General features: G+C 44.2%; 1 protein-coding gene across 2 annotated transcripts in view; it reads right to left on the bottom strand.

Annotated features, from left to right (window-relative positions):
• Positions 1-27162, bottom strand: part of NT5DC3 (5'-nucleotidase domain containing 3) — a 56529-nt gene that overhangs the window by 1261 nt on the left and 28106 nt on the right. For both annotated transcript variants that reach the window (XM_059936775.1, XM_059936776.1), the window contains 11 exons: positions 26545-26619; positions 26035-26090; positions 20770-20860; positions 19683-19820; positions 17069-17129; positions 16537-16639; positions 16291-16392; positions 14017-14098; positions 12673-12759; positions 8031-8171; positions 2769-2833 (listed from right to left, as the gene is read on the bottom strand). In XM_059936775.1, the coding sequence (XP_059792758.1) occupies positions 2769-2833; positions 8031-8171; positions 12673-12759; positions 14017-14098; positions 16291-16392; positions 16537-16639; positions 17069-17129; positions 19683-19820; positions 20770-20860; positions 26035-26090; positions 26545-26619 (1001 nt within the window). The remainder of the gene's footprint in view (positions 1-2768; positions 2834-8030; positions 8172-12672; positions 12760-14016; positions 14099-16290; positions 16393-16536; positions 16640-17068; positions 17130-19682; positions 19821-20769; positions 20861-26034; positions 26091-26544; positions 26620-27162) is intronic.

A 27162-nucleotide genomic window follows, 5' to 3' on the forward strand; every position in this document is an offset into this window, starting at 1 on the left:
GAGGCAAGAGAAGAGCGAAGCAACAGACAAGTGATTCCCAAAAGGTCTGCTTTTAGCTACCGAAATCAAATAAAATCAAAATCACTGTTTCCCAAAGAACAGACACATGTAGACGTATAACTGAATCACTCTGCTGTGCACCTGAAACCAACACAACATTGTTAATCAACTATACCCCAATATAAAATAAAAAGTTAAAAATAAATCAATAAATAAGCTACAAGGATATATTGCACAGCACAGGAAATATAGCTAATATTTTATAATAACTATAAATGGAGTACAATCTATTAAAAATGTAAATCCCTATGTTGTATACCTGAAACTGATATAATATTGTACATCAACTATACGTCAATAAAAAGATATTTTTTAAGTCACTCTTTCACACGTATAGGACTCAAATTAGCCTAGAGCAGCTCCGATTTCTAATCGAGAAAACAGTCTGTCCATTTGTCCATCAATTGGCTCCGATCACATTCCCCACTTAGGCCAGCCAGAGAGAACACTGCTGAAGGCTCCAGCGGCAACGCGTGAGCCTCTAAACCTGCACACCCTATTTCCCAAACAAAAACAGAGGGCGCGGGAGCTGCTTCTGAAGCTCCACAGAGATGCAGAATGTCCTCAGTCTCCAAACTTCCTTCGTCTACAGAATGGGACAAAGGCCCCCTTTTCATGAGGTTCTATTGAGAACTAAGTAAGGAAAGAGAAATAAAAGCATATCATAAACTCAAAAGTACTTTATGTCTGAGAGATTAAGGATTATTTTATAGTGATGTAAACACACCTCCACCATCCATTACAGAGCTTCAAGCACCTCCTCAAAGCCTGGATTACAGGCATCTTGCAAGACTGTTCACCCTAACCCAGGCTCTAAGCCCCTGCAGGTGTGCAGACACGCGTCTGTGTGTAAAACAACACCCCGTCACACATACACGGGATATGCACACCATCCAATCCAATGGCCAGGACCCCTACACACAGACTGTTCCAGCAAACTGGATAAATACCATTTGACTGTTAAAAAATCAGTTATAAACACAGCAAAAAACATAATCCTTTATACAACTGTGTGATAAAAACCACTTGTTGGTAAAGGCCTTCTTTCGTCATATGGTGACAGCAGATGCTACAACAATAAAAAGCAGAAAATGGAAAGACCTCAATTAGGTCTGCAGGTGGAGCAATGTAAATGGTTTTTAAACTTTTACTGAAAAATCTCATTGAGATGTGAGGTTGTTAGAGATTCGAATTCAAAACAAAATCTCTGCCGGGTGAAACGATTCCTTTCTCTAATAATTTGAGGTCCCTGGAGTGTAGGACTCAGGTCTGGCCTTCAGGGGCAAGGGGCCCAGAGTCAAACGACATTATATGCCCATCACCCTGTCACCCAACATTTGAGACCAATAATCACGTTGGAATAAGCCCCCAACAGCCAGCACGCTGAGAGGGAAGAGGAGGGATTGATTCAATACAGCCGTGGCTTCTGCAGCCCAGGAGGACGGACTCTGCCCGTCTCCCCGCACACCGGCCCCACCAGGCTGCCCACTGCTCAGAGGCCAGAACCCAGGAAGTGAGCACTACTTCCAAACCTTAGGCACAGCTGTGCCCGGGAGCGGGGTGTGGGGGGACCCACAAGAGCAGAAATGGTCACATCAACAGTGTTTACAGGCACAGCATCCATCCTCTTCTACAGGAAAGCACAACTGTCCACAGGGCCTCTTAAGAACAATCGTTCCCTTAAAATCAACCTAAATGTCCACTGACAGATGAATGGATAAAGAAGATGTGGTACATATATACAATGGAATATTACTCAGCCATAAAAAAGAATGAAATAATGCCATCTGCAGCAACATGGATGCAACTAGAGATTATTATACTAAGTGAAGTAGGTCAGACAGAGAAAGACAAATATTATATGGTATCACTTATATGTGGAATCTAAAAAGATAATACAAATGAACTTATTTAAAAAACAGAAACAGACTCACAGACAGAGAAAACAAAAAGCGAAAAGGAGAGGGGAAGGGATAAATTAGGAGTGTGGGGTTAATGGATACACACTACTATATATAAAACATATATCAACAAAGATGTACTGTAGAGCACATGGAACTATATTCAGTATCTTGTAATAACCTATAATGGAAAAGAATCTGAAGCTGTACACCTGAAGCTAACACAATATTGTAAATCAACAATAGTTTAATAAAAAAAAAAAAAATTCAAGAATAACCATTCCCTTAAGACACACACCCACCAAACTTCTCTGACAGCAGATGGGTTTTCTTCACCAATAAACATCACGATACTGAGTGACCGCACATTCCTAAAACAGCAGTGTTACAAATAAGCACCAGGGTTGTAGAAGCCCCGAGAATTGTGGCTCGGTGGCTACTGTCCCACTAGCCATGCTGTGCCACCGGCATTGCCAACAACTGGACCAATGGCTGCCCAAACGGGGAAGTTAAGTGGGCTGGAAGGAGGGATGGATGGAAGGAGGGATGGATGGGAGGAGGGATGGACAGACAACAAACTCGAGGGCAGGCGGCAGGTATGAGGGAGCTCACTGCCGCCTCGAGGAAATGTCACTCATCACTAACGGCAGCTGGCTCGTTCTGGACGCTGGGGGGTCACAGTCACCCCTGGCAGCTGAGAAAGACTGTTTCGAAGGCTGCTTCAGGCAGGCCTTGCGCCAGGCGTGTGGGCTGAGTGAGCATGGCCAGGGTGGGGGATTTGCTCAATTCAAAACAGGCCGCTCTTACCTCATCTCCTTCCTCTCCTTTTTCCACTCCTGCAAAACCAGCTGTGACTCCGCATCTCTGTGAACCTGCAGGACACAAGCCAGTTATTGAGAAGGTTCTGGATATGAATAAGCCTATTAGGTCATGAGAATTTTCTAATGGGCAGCTCTTCTGGGAGGAATTTTATTCAGGTCTAAGAGACAGGCACCTGCAGGAAATAATACATTTTCAGACTTCCCAGCTGCAATCTGCCCTTCTCCACCAAGTGCAGATGGCATATTATGATGCCACTAAGCAAGGCTCCTATTAAACTAGAGATATTAAAGTATTATTAAAGGCTTTGTATAAGCACAATGCATATGCATCCACATAAAATATACGTGTATTATACGTGCGTAATGTATCCATTACACATGGATTATCCATTACACACATAAACATATACTTAATACAGGCTACCTAATACACATTTATATATACCATAAATATACATATTATACACACACACACAAAAAAACGGCAGTTAAGTGGAAATAGCAGGTGTAACAGTACATCCACACATTACAAGCATGTAAAAAACATGTGCATATATTTGGAAATTAACATGGAAATTTTTCTTTGATTTGTGCAAGGGTAGTTGAATTATAACTGGCTTTAATCTTTTTCCTTAATATTATCTTTTAAAGTGTTTAAGAAAAAAAAAATTGTTTTTATAAAAGGCAAGAAGGCAGAGCACCTCACCCAGACGGAGAAGCAGAGAATTTTCTGGGTGGGCTGAAATGTGAGCAAAAGGCAAAGAGAAAATGACAACCATACACACCCTAACACATGGAATCTCCCAAGTCTCCCTCCAAGGCTCCTGAGGCTACACGGGAACCCTCGAGCGCAGCCAGAGGTGCACGTGGCCACAGGGGCCAGATGGGGCTCCCTGCAGTCCACGGTCACAGGGGCGGCCTCAGGACCCGGAGGAAAACACCGAACAAGCAAACCATCTGCTTCTGACGCGGCAGCCAGGGCCCTTCTGTTTATCACGTATGCCCAGGTCAACAGCTTGACTAAGTCACCTGCGACAGACCTCTGCCACTCAGACAAAACCCTGAGCTTGTAACCTGGACTTCTGGCCCAGCACCGCTGCCTACACCAGCCGGAAGCAGCCACCACTGAATGACCACTGGCCGTGTGTTACTGGAGCACCGGAAGACTGGTCCAGCACATCTGGAGGTGCTGAGGTAGGTCCTACGAGTGTGGTTTCAATTAGCGCTCACATTTTACATCAACAAATTACTCACTACAGAACTCAGGTACTACAAAGTATGAGACTAGATCAAAACTCTGTAGGGTGCCACAAGGAATTTATTTATATAGATAGATACATGCAGATATACACAGACACACATACACATGCACCCATTCATATACACACTTGTACACAGATATACACGCATACACGTACACACACGTGTACATATACATATTCAGCACCTACTATGTGGCAAGCACTGTGCTATCTACTGAAGGTGTAAGAGAGGAAAAGATGGAGCCCTGGCGGGGGCTACACCCAGGTAAGCAGATCAGGACAAAACAATGTGATACCACACAGGATGGGGTATCAGTCTGTGGGCGGGAATGTTCCTTCCCACCTCTGCCCATACACCCTTCTCGGCCCACGAACTGCACTTGTGTCCAGTATGAAGGAGAAGCTTCTCCCGTACTTGCAGGAGGGGAGAATTCTCTGACTAGTGACCAGAAGAAAGATTACCAAAGTGAATCTACTTGCTCCCTCCTTTTGGAAAGTAGCCGCCACAGGCCACGTGAATGCTCCTCTCCACTCTCCCCTCAGGTGGGCTCCCCACCTGAGGGCAGCCTCCGCAGACATGAAGAGTCTCCAAGTCCAAGGCACTTTCTCCAGCACAGCTTTTCCAGAATGAGGGGCAGCCAAGGATGACGGATCATCTCCAGCGAAGCCCAAGGTTGCCAAAGGGACATGCTAAGGAGGAACGCCCCAGAGATCTGAGCCGGGAGCAACCCCAGAGGAGGAGGCATATGGGCTCTGGGGGTGGGCACCTTAACCCAGCCTTAACCCACAGCCCCCTCCCACCTGCCCTTTCTCTATCATTTATCATCTCTCCCACGTGATCAACCTCCTCACTTGGATCCTTCCCATCAGCATTTAAACACGCTCAAGGCTCTCCCATTAAAAGAAAACAATTTCTCCTGAGCCACACCTTTCTCCAACTCTGATCCCCCTACAAGGCCAAACTTTGTAAAACAGCAATCTCAGGTGTCTGAAATCTACTTGAAAATACTTCAAAGACTGGGTATTAATTAGTTATAATTAACCTTTAAGTGATACCACGTACTCAAGGGTGGGCAGTTAGCACGGGAAAAGACTAACCAGAAGCCCACACCAGAGGCCCATCCTGCAGCCACCTCAGCCGTCTTTAGCCTCACTCATTAGTTAGCATACTCAGCCCTTCACGACTACAATGTACAAAAATGTACTGTACAGGCCGGCCCAGCCCTGTGGGAGCAGGATATCGCCATCTAGCCAGCAGCCTGACAGCCTGTGCCGGGGAGGCCAAATCCAGCCCACCACCCACTTTTCTATTGGCCTAATGAGCTTAAGAAAGGATTTTCCTCTTGAAACTGTTGAAAAAAAAAATCAAAAGAAAAATAATTTCATGGTGCGTGAAAATGATACGAAATTCAAATTTCAGCGTCCACCAATACAGTTATAAGGATACAGCTACAACCGGTTGTTTACATACTGCCTAAGGCTGCTTTTGTGCTACAAGCACAGTTGAGTAGCTGTGACAGAGACCGTATGACCCGCACAGCCTAACACGGTGACTAGCTGGCTCTTTGCAGAAGCCTGTCCACCCCGGGTTAAACGTGGCTCGGCCGTGGTTACCTGGGAAGCCTCTACACCACACCATCCACCGGCACTACCACCATGAGCCATACCACTTGAGAGTGCACTTCAAGGCTAGTGGACAAAAATTATTCTTCATAGCTACTTTTTTAAAACCAAAATTTCAACACTGGCATTTAATTCATCAGACTTGGCTCCAAACAACACTGCTGGCTTCCAAAAAAAAAAAAAATCACACCCAACCTCAGAGGACAAATTTCTCTCCTCAGAAAACAGTCCAGATAATATGCTATCTGCATACTATCGGAAAAAGGGGAGCTACAGAAACATCTGACACAGGATCACTGGAATAATGTATAGTTTTCCAGGTGAACACAGAGGCAGAGGAGAGACTAGATAGGGAACAGGGAGAAGTGATGCTCCTTTGGATATTTTTTTAATTATCAGCCACCCTCCTCTATGTCCTAGTGAATCCACCCTGACGGAATGCTGTAAAAAGTGTTAGATACCGAGGTGACACAGCACGGAGATGAGGGCTCTGGGGCCAGACAGCCTGGTCTAAGCCCAGCAAGTTAGTTTCTCCTCTCTGCCTCCGGTTCTTCATCTGTAAAATGGGGTGATGTCAGTGGCCGCTTCCAAGAGCTGTTGTTGAATGACATGCCCGTAAAGCCCTTGGAGTCTGGAGCATAGTAGTTCTTGCTTCTACATTGCTTGATTCTGCTGTCACTAACTTTGAGATTCTGGAAAAGTTACTTATCTCTCAGCCTGTTTCCTCACCTGTAAAACGGGGCGGCAGCATAAATGTCAATTCCCTTTTCTTCCTTCCCTAACCCCACGCCTTATACAATTAACTCTATAAATCACAGAAATCTTCCCAGCACTTCCGTTCTCTAAAACACACACTCCTATTCATCAAACTTTTTATACAGGTCAGAGACAGGAAAACAAGAAATAAATCTGTCCTCAAAGCTAAAATGCAGCGACACCATCTACCTGCCGGCTGCATCTGTGTAGCTGACCAGCCACCTGCGTCACAGAGAGACCGCACCTAAGGCAAGGGGTCCGGCTACACCCGAGAGCTCTAAACCGCACGGCAAAGCAGCACTTCAGTGCAGGGCTTGAAAGCCGGGACTTGGGCACCACGCAGCCTAGGTTCAAGTTCTTGCTCTGTCATTTTATGACCTTGGACATGTTACCCAACCTCTCACTCAGTTTCCTTATTCTAAACTGGAAAATCGTACACTGGACAGCTGGGACGCGTTATGAGTAATGTTGCAGAGCAAGCATTCAGCACAGTGCCTGGCATCTGAAGAGTGACTATTCTTACTGTATGACCTATGCGCAGACTTAAAGCTACATTAACCCAGAACTGATGCCTTTTATTTTTAGACAGTCACCTCACGGACAAGCACAGGAAGGAAAACAGAACCAGTCCTCGTCAGAGAGGAGCCAAGGAGCAACGCAGCCAGAGCGCGCTGGAAGCGAGGCCCGGGGGACGTGAGGCCCCATGCCCTGCAAGGGTGCACCCTGGAGTGAGGAGCTGCCACTCCCCGCAGCCCTGCCCGAGTCTGCAGCCAGCTGGGCCGGGCAAGGCGGCTCCCGGCCCACTTCCAAAGCAGGCTGGCAGGCCGTGGGCACCAGGCCATGGCCAGAGGCTGCAGCCAAGGGAGCAAGCATCCATGCCCCTTCACCTACAAGAGCCGGCACTCACCCCGAGACAGCTGCGGGCCAGGCCAGCTGAACCAGGCGAGAAGGCAAGGTGCCTCGTGAGACTGGGGAGGGGTCGCAGCTGCAACACAGGGCAGCTTCCACGGGCCAGGAACTCACTGCTGAAACAACTTTCCTCACTAACTGCCCCAAACCGGCTATGTAACTTACAGAAAGAAAAATACACCACTGAACTCCAGTGAGCCAGCAAACGGTAGGTATTATCTTTAAAGTCAGACAGAGGCTGCACACAGGGATCTTGACTCTTGCTTTGAGACTCTTCCCAGTAAGCCGTGGTGCCCAGCCTGAAGTGTTCATTCCGTTTTACAGATGGGGAAACAGAGGCCCAGAACGGAGAAGTCCCACCGCAGGCTAAAGGCAGAAGCAGGACTGGACCCAAACCCTGGCAGAGGTTCTGGAATCCCACTGATCTCCCAATGGGGCTTTAGTGGGGAAGTAAGAACACCAGATTTCCCCACAGAACTCTTTCTCCAAATGGCTTTGGGAGCCATTTTAAAAATTCTCTTTAGGGAAAATGGCAAGACTCTTTTAGGGGCAAAATCACCCCAGTGGTTATTCTGCAGGATAATTTATGCCTCATACTTCAGGACCACAATTAAACATAAAAATACCTGAAAATAACTTTGACCGGTGGACTAACCTCAGGCTTAAAGAAAAAGTAGGAGAGAAAAAAAATCCCAAACCTGCATCTGCTCCAATAACCCAGTCAAGGTCTGTAGCCAGGTCATAGTTTGAATGTACTGCTCCGTGTTCATGATTCTGAGCTCAGATCTTAACTCTGGGATGATTGCACCCGTTCGCCAGCCATGCTTCAGGGTCAAGTCCTGAATGCAAAGATCACAAGAAGTCAACATTAACCTCAACAGAATTTAAACCATTTCATGACCTTTCCCGGAGGCAACAGACATCCATTGAATTACATTTTAATTGTAATGTTAGTTATTAACCAAGCCCAATTCAATGAATTACACTTAATTAAAACAAATTTAGCCTCAGGCTTTGACCATTTCACCCCAAGAAAGTTTCTGTTCCGGAAATAATTGCGGTGAATCACAGCCCCCACAGAAACACAGGATCTGGAATCATTAACCATGGTCTATAAAACCACATTTAGGCCGAAAGAGGCTCAACTGAAATGCTACTGAAGGTCTTCATTCAATTCATCCACAGACCGCTGGGGAGCACCCACCGCATGCCAAGCCTCCTGGGTTATGGGGAATCTCAGACTTGGAACGATCACCCAATACCAACATATACGATCACGTTTTCATTCCAAATATTGTAATCCCACGATATGACATTAATAAGCCAGAATATCTAAGTTATGTCCTGGAAAATCTAAGATACACAATCACCATAATGAATGGCTGTTAATTTTCTCATTTGACAGTTATTAAATATTACAGTTTGCCGGGCCCTGTTCTAGATACTGACAATAAAGTAATGAACAAAACTAACAATTCCCTGCTCTCATGGGAAATAGAGACAAAAAATAAGCAAGTAAATACACAATGGCAGGCGGTGAGAAATACAATGGACAAAAATCAAGCAGAATAAGAGGGAAAAGGAGTTACCATTTTATATAGAGAGATTAGGAAGACAAGGCTAATACATCTGAAGGTAAGGAGAGTAAAAGTATGCAAATATGTGGGAGAAGAAAAATTCTGCCTGGAAAAAGAGCAAGTGCAAAGGCTCTGGGGCAAGAACATGCTGGGAGCAAGGTGTGTTAAGAAACAGCAAGGCAGGTAGCCTAGAGCAGAGTAGGAGAGAGGGCAGAGGCAGGAGGTGCCTTCATAGCGGGAGGCTGGGGAAGGAGAGATCAAGCAGGGCCTTGAGGGCAATTATAGGAGATCAGGCTTTTACTCTGAGGAAGAAAGGGGTGCTTTTAAGGAGAGAGCTTTTAAGGGTTTTAAGGAGAGAAGTGGTATGTGGTTTACTATTTTGAAAATTCACTCTGCTATTCACCTAAAACTAGAATCCCTACTCTGTATGTCCTAAGGATGCCTACCTTCTTCAGTGGTTGAATTTCTTTAAACCTTTCAATAGTTCTCTTTCTCCTATACTATATGAGACCCTACATACATCACATTCTTTTAAATATTCCCAGGGGTGGCAAACTTTTGAAGGTGGATCTTATTTCTGAAAATAGGTAAAAAAAAATCATTTGGAACATTCCTAAGACTAAAGTACATGATAATAAATTAATAATAATGAAACTAATTTTCTCCTATGCCTCAAATTGGCTCTCAAATATATCCCAAAAGGGGCATCTAAATGTATTTTGAGAAATGGCAGCAATATTAAAGGATCTACATTCTCAAGAGATTCCTTTGAAGGGTAACATTCATCGCCCACATAACTTCTGACATGTTAATGAATTGGTCTGATCACTTTAAAACAGTGGTTTTCCAACTTTAGCATGAATCCAACTATATGTTGTCTACAAGACATTTACTTTTGATCTAAGGACACACATAGGTTGAAAGTGAAAAGATTAAAAAAGATATTCCAAGCAAATAGTAACCAAAAGAAAACAGGAGTGGCTATCCTCATATCAGGCAAAATAGACTTTAGATCAAAAACTGTTACAAGACACAAAGAATGACATTATATCATGATAAAAGGGTCAATTCACCAAAAATATATAACAATTCTAAGCACGTATCAACCAAACATAAGAGGTCCAAAATATATGAGGGAAACATTAACAGAACTGAAGGGAACAAAAGACAGCTTTACAATAATAGTAGGAAACTCAATAGCTCACTTTCTTCAATGGATAAAATAAGCAGACAGAAGATCAAACAGGAAATAGAGGACCTGAACAACACTATAGATCGATTAGACATGTACAGAACACTCCACCCAACAAAAGCAGAATACACATTTTTCTCAAGTGTACATGGAGAATTCTCCAGGAACAACTGTATTTTAGACCACAAAACAAGTCTTAATTAATTTTAAAAGACTGAAATCATACAAGGTATCTTTTCTGATCACTAGGAATGAAACTAGACATCAACAGCAAAAGGAAAAAGTGAAAAATTCCGAAATATGTGGAAATTAAACAACACACTCTTCAACAACCAATGGGTCAAAGAAGTCACAAGGGAAATTAGAAAATACCTTGAAACAAATTAAAATGCAAACACAACATACTCAAATTTATGGGATGCAACAAATGCAATACTAAAAAGGAAAATTAATAGCAATAGCCATTTACATTAAAAAAAGATCTCAAAACAACTTAACTATATACCTTAAAGGAACTAGAAAAAGAACAAACTAAACTGAAAGCTAGCAGGACAAAGGAAATAATAAAGATTAGAGCAGAGATAAATAGAATAGAAAACCAATAGAGAAAAATCAACAAAACCAAGAATTGGTTCTTCAAAAAAAAAAGCAAAAAAAAACAAAATTGACAAACCTTTAATAAGAAAAAAAGAAGACTCAAATTATTAAAATCAGAAATGTAAGCGGTGACATTACCAGCAATTCTACAAGGGGGAAAAAAAAAAAAGGGATTATAAAAGAGTACTGTGAACTGAGTACTGTATGCCAACAACTTGGACAACCTAGATGAAATGGACAAATTCCTAGAAACACACAACCTACCAAGACTGAATTATGAAGAAATAGTAATCTGAATAGACCTCTAACTAGGAAGGAGATTGAATCGAGAATCAAAAACCTTCCAACGGTGAAAAGCCCAGGACCAGATGGCTTCACTACCAAACATGTAAAGAAGAATTAACACTAATCCTTCTCAAACTCTTCCAAAAACTGAAGAAGAGGAAACACTTCCTAACTCATTCTATGGGCCAGCATTATCTTGATATCAAATTTTAGTGTGGAAAGCTGTGTAGAACACAGATGGCTGGGCCCTACCCCAAGGGTTTTTAACTCAGGAGACCTGGGGTGAAGCGGAGAATCTGCAGTTCCAACAAGTTCCCAGGTGATGCCGATGTCATGGGGACCACATTTGACAAACTACTGCATTCTTGACAAACTTCTCATAGTGCTAAGACCTGTCTGTGTGTGTGTCACCTCATGGGGCCATGTACCTACATGCCTGCGGGGTAGCAAACAGTTAGTTATATCCTCAAGGCCCACAGGCCACACAGCAAGAGGTACATGCTGTGATGCCACGTCACCTGGCCAGACATTCTGGGAGTGCCAACATCCTGAAGGGAGCACTTTGTTTCTACTTTATTAAGCACTTTTGTATATATTAGCTTATCTCACTCTTCTTACAAAAGAAGACATCCAGGCTTGAGGGATGTGCCCATGGTCACACAGCTAATCAAGAGCAGAGATGGGATGAAAACCTCAGTTTTCCAATTCTCCCACGATTCCTGCCACTAGACCTCAACCCATTGGACAGACATGATTATGCAGCACGTGTACTGGAGTCACCTGGGAAGGGTGTCACTACACACAGGCACTGGAATCAACCCTCTACCTTCACCACCTCTAGAAAGTTTGACTCCATAGACCTCAGTGGGGCTCAGGCACGTGTGCTCTGAAATGCTTCCCAGATGGTCCTACTGCCCAGCCATTAAAGCTACCATTTCAATGGTACGAGAGCGACACAGACGTGCACATGTGAGGCCAATCCAGTGTGGGCCAAAATACTCAGAAATATCAACAGTGGAGGAGTTTGACAGCCGGCCACGACCTACTCTTGTTACCTCCCTGACACCGAGCTTCATTCAGACTTTGCAAAATGTGCGCTGTGCAACCTCGCCTGGAATCACTTAACAAACATAAATTCATTCCACACGGAACCAAGTGTGGTAATAGATGTGACTCACTCAATCCTGCGCCAATTATAGATTAAATCATAATTCAAGTCCTGAGACACTCTAATCATTCCGAGAGACATGAAAAGCCTCATTTTCACATAATAGCTATTTCCTGGAAATGCCAGTTTTGTACTCTTTCAAAATGACTGGCTGGCAAAACAAACCCTGACTGGTGTTTATGAGATTTTTACGAAGCATCTGTATGTTTCTGATGCTTAATAATAAAAGGGAAAGGAAAGAACACGGATATTTATTTCTTACCGTTACCTAAATGGAAAGATTTTTTCTGATAAACTGAGTAAATTGCTAATTTCCATCATTTCCCAAAAAAAATAATCCATTTCATGACTCTGATCCATCCTGTTGCGTAAAACATGAGACATTAAAAAAAAAAGAAAGAAATGTGGCCTGCTCCTCACTTTTATGAAAGTATGAAAATGGTCTTAAGCAAAAGATAAATTCCTCAATAAGTGGGTCTAACACTGTCCCCAACAAAGAAACAGGAAAAAAGGTTCCTCACCGCCAGGTCACTGTATATATGGTCACCAAAATACAACACTTTGGATCCCCTCCATCCAGTAAGCTTCAAAAATTCATATAAATTACCCTGCAATAACAGAAAAATACAGGTGTTATATTGTATGACAAATAAGAGACCTGTATAACCCATGGCCCAAGATATCTACTTTTCTTTTTTGATTTCTATTTATAGTATTTATTTACTTATTTATTTTTTAGGCCGCCCCATGCGGCATGCAGGATCTTAGTTCCCCAACCAGGGATCAAACACGTGCCCTCTGCATTGGGAGCACGGCATCTTAACCACTGGACTGCTAGGGAAAGTCCCGATATCTGGCTTTTAAAACTTAAAAAAAATGTTTTTGCTTTTACAATTTATTTTAAATATCAAAATATAAAGATAAAAAACATTTTTATGTGAAATCTTTCTTCTAAGTCAAATGTACTTTTCAGAAGGGCTTCATACTGAATATCTTTGTAATGATCTTTTTTTTTCACGCTTAACGTTCATTCTGTGACCATGTCAATAAATATTCGCCTGCCATGTAGTTTTAGCAGCTGAGACCTACCATGATTCGTTTTACCAATTATCTGAGGCTGGACATTTACCTTGTTATCTATTTTGTAAGTAACTTCATGATAAACATTCCTGTAACAAAGCTTTAGCTACATCTTAATAATTTTCTTAGGCTCACTTCCTGGACTTGGAGGGCTGTTCAAAGCTAATCTTTCAGGCCTAAAAAATATATTTAGTGCTAAATCCAGCAGTTTGTTACATATCCAACAGGAATGTATCAGTACTTCAAAAAAAAAAACTGTATAGTACTGTTCTGTAATTTTATGTTATAAATATTACACAAATATAAAAATGTTTAAAGATAAGATAAAAAAACCTAATTTCAGTAACACAAAACTGGACAGCAATTCAATCATTTACTCAAACACGGGAGAGCTTTATATGATACTGAAATACATCAAAACTGTACATAAAACACAGTTCATCAGGAAATAATTACTAATTTGGGTACGATGCCATGTGATTAAACACTTACTAAAGAGAAATTTCCAAGGTTTACTACTGGCATCTTAAATTTTATATCCTATGGACAAAATGCTTTAAAAATTTTTTTTCAAAAACTGTGCAATTCTGAGCTAATTTACACACAGCACATTGAAAATATATGGACTTAAGCTTAAATTCTGCCACTAAGTTATAAACAGTCCATTGAAGCAGAGCCCTCGGGACTGTGCCTGGCACATGGCAAGCCTCAGCGAATGTCAGCTGTTATCATTATAACCGATCACAAAGCACAGCAACAAAAAGGACAGATGGGTCATGAGATACCTGTTTATAAATCTGGCCTTTCTGCAACTTGTAGATTTTATCCCAGAGTAAGACGCCTTTCTCATTCACCTTCCGGAAAGGTCTAACAACAGAAACGGGAAACATTATGACGTGTGGTAGCAGTGCAGGCTGTGTGCTGTATGAGAAACTCCACGGTTACCCCCTGAGAACAGAAAGGAGCCAACCGAAACCGAGACCCCACCATCACGTTCCTGGGCCTCGTGCAATACACCCCAAACTTCGGACCCCAGTATCCAAAGAAGGTTAGTGAAAAACAAGAACTCCAGGGTCAAATATATTTGGAAAACACTATCCACTATCCACTATCCCCGTTCCTCCTTAAAAGTTACTGATGGCTCTGAAAAGCCCTCCTATAAAGAAACTCTCTTTAGCCCAGATTTTCTAAACATATTCAACCGGGTAGAAAACTTTTCACACACAAAAAAAAGCTTATAGAAATACTGCTTAGTATATTTATCCACCTTTGTACTTGAAATGCAGCCACTCTAGATACAAAATACATCAGAGATCAGAGAACTGGGCATATTATTTTATGATGGAAAAATAGGAAAAAAAGAATAAAGGCCTCATTCCTCACCCTGGGGGTGCTAGTCCAAAAAACACAAGGTTTGTTTGTCCTTTTTCTTTTTTTTAGGTAACACTTATTTGGATTGCTTTCCTGGTTAGAAAAATATAAACTCACTGCAAAAAAATCTGGAAAAATGCAGAAAAATACAATGAAGAAAAGGAAAATCATAATGCCAGTACCCAGGTAGAAACACACCATTTCAGTGGATATCTTTCAGTCTTTATGTATCTGTTATCTTTCTCTTTTTTATGAACATAAAATGAGGATCATTTGCGGATACTAATATGTTATCTTCTTTTCTCCAAGGCTGTGAGCAATTTCCCATGTGATTATGTAACCTGCATACATCATTTTTTTCAGTCGTAAAACATGTTCACTGCCATAAAAGAAAAAAAAAACCTCATTTTTAATGGCTGCATAATATCCCCTCATATGGACGTTCCTTTAGGTTGTTTCTAACCTTCATCATTATAAATAACACGGGGATGAATAGGGGTAGAGAATTCTTAATCCAGGCACCCAGAGTAAGGAAGAGCGCTGTGCTGGGAAAATCTAATCCAAGACAGGGTCCTGCCACTGAGTATAAACATGACAAAGGAGGGAGGTGAAAGGAGAGATGGGGCCCTTCCCCTGACCACTCCACCCCGCTGGGATCTAATAAGAAAATGCAGGAGAGCGTTTTATCAGGGACCAAACAGCAAGCCAGTGTTTACAGCTGTTTTTGATCAACACTCTTGTTTTTCCTGCATTCTCTTGATTTCTCAGTCTCTGCACATGGTTCTTGGGTGTGCCTCTTCTTCCAGGAGTCACTGTGACACTTGGAAAACTGGAATTTAGCATCGTAAGAGGAATTTAATCCACTCAACACTAACTACAGGGCACCGAATTATTATGCTTTAAATCACCTAGCGGAGAGGGAAAGGCTTCGTGGTTACCCACTTCAGAACAGAGAAATGTGGGTAAAAGTGTTTCAAAAGTAGGTCACTGTTATACAAATACGAATTATTTTTATAATCCTAGTGCAGTAACTCTCAACACTACTGACATTTGTGGGGAATGACTCTTGGTGCACCGGTCTGCCCCGCACGTTAAATCACCTTTTAGGACCCCTGACCCTCAGTCACGAAACGCTAAGAGCACACCCCGGTCACCTTCACAACCCAAACTTTCCCATTCCTCTATTGCTCAAGGATACTGTGGCAGAAGGACTTTAAGTTTTGGTCTAGATTTACTCCACTTGATGCAAAACCTGTATTGCAGAGAAGTTCTGCAAAATCTAAGTGCCAACTGTCAGTGAACCATTTAGAGCTCTATTTAAAGAGATACCCACCAGGTGGTTTGCTGTTGCTGTTTTGTTATGCTTCACAATGCCTCTGCATCGAGAGATCTAATTTACTATGGTGACGCTAAGTTTGGAATTTTCATTGTTGTCAATCGTTCTCTTAAAGCCTGACTCATAGGACTGAAGTAGCCCGAACTGAATTGAGAACCATTTCAAGAGGTGTAAGCTGTCTGCTATGTACCCATCCCACCTTCCTTGCAATTACTTGCTAGAAGGGTTAAAAATCAAAAGCTATGATGTTAGATGCTTGTGATTTTCCAACTGGATTTCACCAAGACACATTACGTAAGTATTCACAGCAGAAAATGAATAAAATCTAGTCCCTAAAAAGATAGACACTTACCTCCGCTTATCATTAAAGAAGTTTGGCTTCTCCGCCTGAACAATGACCACATCAAAAAGGTCCCTCCAGTCTTTTCCAACAATATACCTCATCCCTTTGTCCCTAGAACAATATTTCAGCCAGGTTAGTCTAACACTGCAGGGATTAACTATTCTTGCAACATTTTCTTTCGAATTTCCAACTATCAAAATACATGGAATACAGGAAGTGAGCCAGAAACTAGCCAGGAATCACAGAAGAACTTACACAAAGCTACTGGGGCTATTGGTGATGAGAAACATCTTCTTGCCGTGATCAGCCAGTTTGGCCAACACTGCGCGGGTCTGCTCAGGGTAGCAGATGTACTTTTCTAAAGAGCAAGAGAAAAATGCACACAGAGTTTCAGGGTTAAGTCAATCAATCTGCAAGCACTTCCTAAATGGGGCAGATGGGTCCAGCACTGTTTAGGGCACTTGAGGGGAGAAAAGCCTTCAGGAAGCTTGGTTCGAGGCAGTATATAGGTACTCGGTGCATCAGTAACCAACACCCTGCCTCTTCAGTCTAAGTGGAAAAAACTAAGTGGCTGCAGCTGCCAGCTCCTCTCCTTTCCAGTCAGGATTATGTCAAGTTCTGAGACAAAGGGGAGGGAGACACCTAAGGCGCAAGGATGCAAGGTCCCTGCTCTGCACTCAGAAGAGGTACTACAGCCCCTGCTCAGCACCTGGAGTGAGAGTAAAATGCCTGCATAATTACACAGCAAAGGGAAAGGCTGATCTTCACGATAACATCCAGTACATACCAATATCTGCTTCAATTGCTCTGTACATGATTCCTTTGGTGTGCACGTCCCGAATTGAATCCTGTCAAAAGATACGTTTTTAATCAGTCAGAGTATAACTGAGACAGTCTGAGTAAGAGGACAAGCGAAATGGCCTTCAGGATAATGTCTGTCTGCAGAAGCCTGGCAACCCAAGCACTAAATGAGATCTAAATTCTGGTCCATTTATCACAGGTTGCCCCTGGGAAGAAACTTAACTTTCCATGGTGACAGCAGCAGTTTCCAGTGCAATTTTCAAAAAAGCCACTTGGAGGAGGTAATTTGTATGAACAATTCTGAATAAAGTCCCACAGGATAAACAGTCATTTACATGCAGTATCATGATCAAATAATTCCAGGTCATCTGGACAAAGGGAATTATTGCTCTTTTCATCTTTGCACCCTTCCCTGGACCCCAGCAGCAGGTTCTGTTGGGCAGAGAACAATGATGGGCTCCTCCTCTCTTCAGTGCTACCAAAGAGGCAAGGAACTGTCAAGGAGCTCGGAACTCGGGCAGAGATGTGGTCCAGCCGGCAGACGTGAGGAAGAGCCCAGCAGCATGGCAGCCTGAAGCCTGGCAGGGCTCAGAGCACAGCCCCGCTCTCAGGTAGCTCTAATCAGGTCTACTACATAGGTGGGCACTCCTGGAGGCACATGGAAACTTTCTGGAGCCTGTAGCAGGGGACTGCGCTGCAGAAAAACTGGGCCATGAGCCTTAGAAAATTGGTAGGTGCTTATCGTCGGGAACAAGCACCTCTGGACTGTAAACTCAACCTCAGTTATCTTCCAGCACAGGCCTGTTTCCACTGCGCATTGGCAGAAGGCAGTGGTTAAGAGCAAGCCGGAGCCCAACTTCCTGGCCTGAAATCCAGGCTCTGCTACTTACTAGCTGGATGCCCTTGGGCAAGTTACTCAACCTCTCTGTGCCTCAATTTCTCTAACTGTAAAAGGAGGGTGATAAGAGCTCAGGGCATTCTTGTGAGGATTTAATTAGTTAATATGCATAAAGCATTCAGAAAAATAGTGCCTGGAACACCGTAAACTCTACATGTGTGTTCACTATTAGTGGTAGTAATACTTCATAGTAAAAACTGAACTTTCTAGTAAACATCTTTCCTCATGAATGCTAAGGGCTACATAACTACCAGTGATTCTTTTTTTTTTTTTTTTTTTTTTTTTTTTTTTTTTTTTTTTTTTTTTAAGTGTCATTTTTTTTTTGTTTTTTGCTGCTGCTGTTATCTGTTCTGTTATACTTGGTTAAATACGTAGTTTTTTTTTTTTTTTTTTTTAATTTTATAGCTACTTTATTTATTTATTTTATTATTTATTTTTGGCTGTGTTGGGTCTTCGGTTCGTGCGAGGGCTTTCTCCAGTTGCGGCAAGCGGGGGCCACTCTTCATCGCGGTGCGGGGACCACTCTTCATCGCGGTGCGCGGGCCTCTCACTATCGCGGCCCCTCCCGCTGCGGGGCACAAGCTCCAGACGCGCAGGCTCAGCAGTTGTGGCCCACGGGCCCAGCTGCTCCGTGGCATGTGGGATCTTCCCAGACCAGGGCTCGAACCCGTGTCCCCTGCATTAGCAGGCAGATTCCCAACCACTGCGCCACCAGGGAAGCCCCAGTGATTCTTAAAGATTCTTAAAGATGAAGTATTTGTGTGAGCAAAATGGAGAACCAAAACTAAATATTTAAATTTAGTTCAAATAACAGCAGACTGATACTGAGAAACTGTTCATTCATCCTATATCTTCTTAAAACCCATGATTCAGGGCAGTCAATACTTAAAATTAGTCATGAAAACATAATAAAAACACTGTAGTATGTACATGTGGATCTTTTAAAAATACAGATATTTAAATAATATATAAATAGATGCTTAGAAATATGTATTAAAAATATATATTAGGGCTTCCCTGGTGGCGCAGTGGTTGAGAATCTGCCTGCTAATGCAGGGGACACGGGTTCGAGCCCTGGTCTGGGAGGATCCCACATGCCGCAGAGCAACTGGGCCCGTGAGCCACAACTACTGAGCCTGCGCGTCTGGAGCCCGTGCTCCGCAACAATAGAGGCCGCGATAGTGAGAGGCCCACGCACCGCGATGAAGAGTGGCCCCCGCTTGCCACAACTAGAGAAAGCCCTTGCACAGAAACGAAGACCCAACACAGCCAAAAATAAATTAATTAATTAATTTAAAAACAAAACAAAACAAAAAATATATATATATTAAATAAGCAATAAACATATTTTTAAGTACTGAAAAAAGTTCAGACAGCTTAAAGAATATATCTATAGACACATGTGAATATGAATGTAAATTAAAATACATAAACACAAAGTCATATAAATGATGTGTGTATATACGCACATGGAAATCCAGATAGCAAGTACCCTCTTCTTTTACCAACCAATCTGACTTACTTCCAATTCTCCTAACATAACATCTTTCTTAGGATTTTTCAGGGTTAAACCACAAATAAAAGAGATCCCAAGCAAGGGATGATTTCAAAGACCCAGCCGACAAGGGAGGCCAGGGATTCTGTTACTTCTGCTGAGGAGCTAGAAGAGGTGCAGCGTCATGGCACCCCGTGTCCACACCACCTTGACGTCTTTGTACAGGTGCACAGGCTCATAGTCAATGTTGTTCTTCAGAAAGTACTCGTTCACACAGGACAGCAGGGTCATCTCGGGCAGGGAGAAGATGTCCATGAACTGCTTCATGGTGTTTCCGTGGGAGCTCTGCGGGCAGGGAGGAAGGCTTCAGCAAGGGAGCCAACACCACAGTAGACTTCACATTCACCCAGGGGATTCTGGTCGTCAACATCTGGCTCCCTCCCCACAAGGAAAGGAAGATTCTAATACTGAAAAAGTAAAAACATTCACCTTGTTTCTCGTCATTCACGGCAGAGCTGACGTCTCACTCTTAAGTGTAAGTGGGATTTCCAAGGAAATGCCCTGATTTCCCCCCAAAAGTCTAACCACCCTTCCCTTTCCTCTCCTTTGGCTCCATCCATCTTAAAGCTCACACGCTTTCATCACACACAGAGGGAAGCCAGCAAATTGATTCTTGCCCATGGAATGGCATAAAAAGCCACTAACTCTCCTGAATTTGAGCACCCACAGCCCACATGGGAGTTTGGAAAAGATCCTTTCTCTGAACACCTGTGATTTATAAGACTAAGTTTACCAGCTGATTGGGCATCTTCACTGCATTCTGATAATGCAAATAAGAGAGCGCATCTAATAGTACAAGAAGCAAAAATTCGGAGGGCAAAGAGGACCACAAAAGTTAGAAAAGCAGAGGTTTCCCTTTGGCACAAAGTGACGTGCTGCCCTTAATCTCAGGGGAGGCAACAGCTGCTGTACGACAGCCCCCAGTGACTTAATCCAGAAAGTGGGGACACACACGGGGAGATGGTGGCAAGCGAGAGGGTACAAGGAAGGTATACAGAGCCTTCACCAGGTAGGGGGGAAAGGGCTGAGAAAGGAGAAGCATGGAGGAACCCAGGAGAGACTCTAACATACCCATCTCTCTCAAATCGAGGGTCTCTCAAAACACAACCCCAAATGTCCTTGCTGATTCCCTATGAGCAGAGAGTCTAGTAGTTCAAGATCCTAAAGCTACCAGGCCACGTTTCGAAAAGGAAAAAGACAGGCTGCTTGAATTAAATAAATAATTTCTCATTACCTTCCCATAAAAGTCGCTCATCTGTTCCAAAGGCACGTGGGAGCCCTCGTACATTTCAATGACTTCCTCATCAGGGACCACGCTGAGGCCTCTGGGAAAATCACAGGTGGGGCAGTTAGCATCAACTAGAGAGAGCAATAGTTTTCAGACCTCTGGCAACTGCTGGCATTTTTCAACTGATATGCAAGACGCTGCTGTCACAAAGAGGCAGGAGGTGCCACCGGTAACTGCTATAAATAACAGGCATGATGCTGCTACTATTACTACTACCATTCTACTGGTAATGAGAGCAGGAAAAATAACAGCTAATACCACATGGCCCCTGCTGAATGCCAGAAATCAATTCCACACATTCACTTAATTCTCAGCAATCTTAGGAGGGAGGCACTATTATTCTTCCCACTTTCCAGCAGAAGCCACCAAGGCACAGAAAGGTCACAGACCTTGCCCAAGGTCACCAAAGTAGAAAGTGGTGGGTCAGGACTGGGTCCCAGGCTCTTCAACCACCATGTCACACAGCCTCCCTCAACAAGGTACATGGCCTCCTAATGACCTGCTTTGGGGTGAGTTTTTTGGGGTTTTTTTTTTAATGTTTTTAATACATTAGGGAGAGAGAGGCTGGTCTGTCCCCATCATCCTCCTGCCCTCTGTTACTCTACCTTAAGAAGGTGAGCGCTGAGGCAGAAAAAGTCATACACTAGGCTCCAGGACTAACCACCACGTCAGGATGCCTGACACCACCTCTGGGAGGAATGACCCCAAATGCTACATCACATATGGCCTGTATCCCCATGTGTAAAAAGTAAAGGTAACATCCCCCATCTGCCTGCTTCCAGGAGCTGCAACAGAATCTGTAAATGAATCCAACTCCTCCAAACAGAGGGAAAAAAAGATTGTGGAGTCTGACTGGCCAGGATTCCATCCCTGTCTCTGGTACCCGTGCTGTGAGCAGGTGCTTTCACGTGGGATTTAATGGTCTCAGACTTCCTCCCCTGGAATAGCCCCTCTAGAGAACTGTGAAGGGAAATATCTGTTCCCCACCCCCTTCTCTAGAGGAGAAGGCACCTGAGAAACAGATACCAATGGTGAGGAAACCACAGAGTCAATGATGGAAACACCACGCTGTGCTACAATGGGCGTATAAACAATTCAACTCGAATTTCAGTTACTAATACAAACAGGTTGCTTATCACACTTGGCCAATATTAAACTATGTATAAAACATAATTTACATGTGACATGTAACTTTAATGAAAATATCACTTTAGCTTCTTTCTTCCATTCTCTACCCTTATCTTAATTTTAAAAATAGCCAAGGGGATTCATTGATATTTTGCCTCTGATCTTGATTAACTTGAAATAACTACTGGCCTTTGAAAACAAAAGAGCACTGGACTTCCCTTTATCTTTTGCTCCAGAAATCAGATAAGACACTGGGACTAAACCGGATCATTCTAGACAGGGACCGTGGAAGACAGCTCTGGCTACTGCAGCAGCAGTCAGCAGTGAACACCCCTAAGGCTCTGACACCTAGAAAGGGAATATACAAAGTAAAGGGATTCTGCCGGGGGAGTTATTTTTCTGTCCCCACCCTAGGGGCTGCCCGGTCTTTCAGAAGCCACTGCCACCTCGAAGACACGTTCACAGGCCCGTGGCCACACAAGCTGCATCTTTAAGGCCCACATAACCAAATGCCAGCTGAAAACATGCAGACAGAGCAGCGCACAGACCTGCCGGAGCCGGGCTCAGGGAGACGGTCGGCCGCACCCGAATGCGGCCTAAACCAGCACTGAAATCAAAATAAAACTTTACGTGGCCCTGTGTGCATAAGAGAAATAGAAAGGGTAGGAGCACAGACCTGAAAAAGCCTGGCCTGGGTTCAAATCCCAGCTCCCTCACCTGCTGGGGGGATGACCTGGACCAGGAACAAGTAATTTAACCTCTTTGGGTGTCAGTGTCATTTTTTAAATGGGGGGCGGGGGCAATAGCAGTACCCACCTCCTGGTGGTACCTACTGAGAAGATTAAATGAGTTGCTATAAACAGAACGGCACCCGGTATATGGTAAGTACTATCCAAGTTCTGCTGCTGTGACTACGATGGGAACAATCCTAGCTTTTCACAAGGTTCCCAGTTAAGCACTGAAAACCTGGGTATGAAACAGGACCGCGGCGGGGAGCCAGCCCGCCCCTGGGCCCAGCGGTGCTCACGCACAGAGCCCCACACACACAGCGGGAAAGCCGGCCGGATGCAGCGACCCTGCGGGGATGAGAGAGGGACGAGGCTGAGGCACAAGCATTCCTCCCCCACATCTGCTCATTCGTTACCCCTTTGGAGGGGAGAGAGGCGAGAAGTGACATTTTTGCCTGCCTATGCTGTTCCAAGCATGCTCTAGTCCAAATGACCGGCCGCCCGGGAGGTGGGTGCTGGAATCATGCCCATTTTACAGAGGAGTAAACACCAAGGGCTTTGAGCAGGTCGATAACTGGCTCGAGGCCGCACACACGTGAGCAGTGGGGCTGGGGTTCACACTCAGGAAGTGGGACTCCAGAGCCACACACGCACCCCTGCTGCTTTGGCTACCACACCCCCTCTCAGCCCCGAGGCCCCAGCGACCTTCCCAGGACCTCAACCTGAGCGCTCCTTCCCCTTTAAATGCCTCAGCAGCTCCTCCTGGCTGGCCCTGTCCGCACCCCTAATACGATGGATGATTTATCTACAAAAGAAGGAACAAGATAATCAGGAGCCACAGGATGGGATGGACCACAGGAGAGGAAGACCCTGTCAGGCTGCGAGGGTGAGGAGAGGCCTCAACACCAGTCAGCCATGTAGAAGGATGGGTGAGATTTCAAGAAGCAGAGGAGAAGGAAAACCACATCCTGGGAGAGCGCCAGCCTGAACAGATGCCGAGCAGTGAGAAAGGAGAACTCGGAGGAAAGGAATATTTGTGTTGTTGCACCTGCCCGGCATCTGCTCCCTGAGACTGGCTGAAACTGCTGGGAAGAGAAACTCCCCTTCTCCCCTTGACCTGGAGCTGGGGGTGGAAGCCTGGTACTGCCAGGGGTCACCACGCGGAGGGGCCTGCTGTGAGCTAAGCCAGAGAGGAGGAATGCCAAGAGACGGAAAGAGAACTGACAACAACTACCTGGACCCCTGGAGCCAGCTACACCTGCAACAAGCTCTGTCCCTAGACTACACAACGAGCGAGCCCAAACTGGGGTTTTTTAAAAGCCAGTTTGAGTTGGGTCTCAGTCACTTGCAACCAAGAGTCTTAACCAATCCAGGAAGTAAAGGAGGTGTGTATGGCAGAAGAGGAAGCTAAGGGTTTAGAGAAGGTTGATGGAAAATTTAAGAGATCTGGGCTCTATTCTTCAGACAGTGGGGAGCCATCCAGGATTTCAGAAGAGAGAGGGGTTGTTGAAGGCAATGCTTTAGGTAGATCAGTCTAGCAACTACGTCCAGGATGGACTGCGCTGCAGAAAACCACAAGAGCCCAGGAGAGATGGGATAAGCGTCTGAGTCCAGGAGCAGAGGGTAGAAACATAATTGGAGGGACAGATTTGAAAGATCTGCTGAGGACTTCCAGTTAACCCTCATACATTCAGAAATGCCTGCTGCACACAGGCCAAGAGCACAGACCCTGGAGCCAGACTGTCTGGGTCTGAATTCTACTTCTGTGTGGCCTTGCGCAAGTTACTTATTAACATCTCTGGGACCAATAATAGTACCTACCTTATAAGATTATTTTGAAGATCACATGAGTTAACTCAAAACCTTTATGGCAGTATCTGTCTCACTGCAAAACTCAGTATTTGTTAGTTGCTATTTAGTATTACTAATATTATTATTATTCTCGTCACCACCACCACCTCTTCTCCCTCTTGAAACACCATTAAAATGACAGTAAAAGAATAAACTGCTCAAAATCAAAGGAAATGAGTGCAAAGACATCAGCAGATAAGATATGTTTTTAGAAAACAAACAGTTGGTGAGAAGTAGGCACCTGACTGAGCAACACTGAGAACGGGGCCTGCAAGGGGACACCGACAAGAGGAACTGATGAACGACCACAGAGCCCCAGAATCAGCCGTATCCGGTGCCAAGAAGCTACTGGAGGATGTGCTCCAGCAAAATGAGGGAGTAAAGCCAGAAAGAGGAAGAGACGGGAACCAGGAAACAGGGAAAGCAGCAAATGGAAATCCCAGAATGAACAATCAGAGTAGATCAGAGCAGGAGGAGGTAGTCAAAAAAAAAAGTAACTGAGAGATTATGTAACACATTTGAATTGTGGGGAAATAAATATATGCTTGATATCTGTGATGGAACATTAAGGAAAAAACTAGAGATACCTAACTAGAAAACTAAGCAAATAAAAAATGAGGTTATTATTAAACCTGAAAACCAAGCACTGTACAAGAAAACGATCTCAGTGCACTACTTGGCTTAAGAATGAACAAGACCTACAGAGTCATAATGCAAACGGTGAAATAATGAGAGAGAGATCTCAACAGGGTTAGGAGAATGAGGCTGGAGAAGGGGGTGCGTGTGAAGGAGAGCCAAATTCTCAGCCCTCACAGCAGGGACAACGTCCAGAATTAATAAATTAGGAAACAGAAGTGTAAGCACATTATTTAGAAACAGAAAGAAAAATACCAAATATATATGTAAATACAAACCACACTCCTAAATCCCACCCACAAATTTAAGAACTAGAAAAGGCAAAAACCCTTCATTTCAAAGTTATCAAGATTTCTCACTGAGCTCAGTACTTCTACTAATTCTATCAATAATAAACAGGAGGAAAAGAGTCTTAATATCCAAACTACTCAACTACCATGGCGGGAACAACAACCTGCCCCCACCATCCCTCCCCCTCCAAACCTCCTCTGCAGGACCCTCACTCAGGTGGCCACCATCGCCTTTGGAGAGCCCGTCCTCCCCAGAGTCCTCCAAAGTGCTCCCTAACGGCTGAGCACACGTCCATCATCACCTGGGTCACTGTGGACTGCACTCATTGGTCTACTTGTGTGGCTTCCAACCTACATCCCGAGCTCCTTGAAGACATCCTCACAAGCCAAACCATCAGCATCTAACATGGTAGTGGCCTGATCAATGTTCCTGAATGAGGGAGGGAGTGGGGGGATGAGTGAACGATTCACAGATACACACACTGCAGCCCTCCCATCACTAAACAGTCAGGGGGTCTTGAAACGCAAAGCCACTTGGTTACTTTGGGTAAATTAAATTTACCTCCTCTCACTCTTACCTGTAGACAGTTCCCAGTTGGATGTAATGAAAAGCATCGATCTTCATCAAGACTGCCTTCAAAAACACAAGCACACACACAGGTGAATAATGCACAACAATTTGCATATTTAATGAAAATGCCAGGCGTCATTATAAATCCTATCAACATCAAGTTGTCGTAAACAAAGAAGCATCCTGTATGTTTCTGAAAGGTTTGCTTGCTGAGTTCCTCATTAAGGAAACGGCCTGTCTGCAAAAAAAGATATGACAATCACCTTGTCCTCATAATGTTGAAAATGACTGACTATTGGAAATAAGCAAGTATCTCCCAGTGGCTAAATGCATTCATGCTCTTCCAACACAGTCTCTCGAAAAAGACTTCATCCAAAGATGTTTTGGATAGTTTAGTTCTTCAGCCCCAAAGAACATAATTTAAAATCAACTTACACGTTCAGCAAAGAAAAGCATCAAGAGTACATTTTACCCCCGAACACGTTTAACTGTAAAAAAGGATGAGAATTCAACCTACCCGCTGCACGTCATAATGCAGTCCACGGATTGCAAAGTTTGGGTCATACTCATACTTCCTGATTTCCACGGGATACTAAGAAGGAAGAAAGGAACCGGTTTCAGCTGGCGACGTACGAAGTTCAAGACAGCCATCCACACTTGGCCCCTGTACGAAGGCTGAGGCGGCTCGTGCACTTGGGTGGGAAGCTGGGGTCAGAAGGGACAGGCCACAGCTTGCCCTCTGCTTCCAGACCAAGCGCTTCCAGGCCACAGAGCACCCCTTCTGCCCTACTCCGTGTTTATCTGCCCGCACACAGGTGAGGCCTCAGCCCCCCGGCTTCCTCAGCCCCCCGGCTTCTCTGGCCTTAACTCTCCCCTGTCCTCAGCTGCAGGGACCCCTCAGCCGTCGGTACAGCCTTCCTCCCACTCGGGCCGGAGACACCCTCTCTCAGCGCCCGGCTCCCGGGTACAGCTCCAGCCCTGGTTCAGAACACACGGCCTAGCTCCCCTGCTATTTCCTAATCATTAACCTGTCCCTCCTACTACACAAAAATCCCAGTCCCCTCCTTATCCACTGCACCCGGAATCCAAGTCCTTCCCTCTCTCCCGAGATCTCAGAATCGGAACACCAGTTCCC

This window comes from Balaenoptera ricei, chromosome 10 (assembly GCF_028023285.1).
Source record: "Balaenoptera ricei isolate mBalRic1 chromosome 10, mBalRic1.hap2, whole genome shotgun sequence".
Lineage (NCBI taxonomy): Eukaryota > Metazoa > Chordata > Mammalia > Artiodactyla > Balaenopteridae > Balaenoptera > Balaenoptera ricei.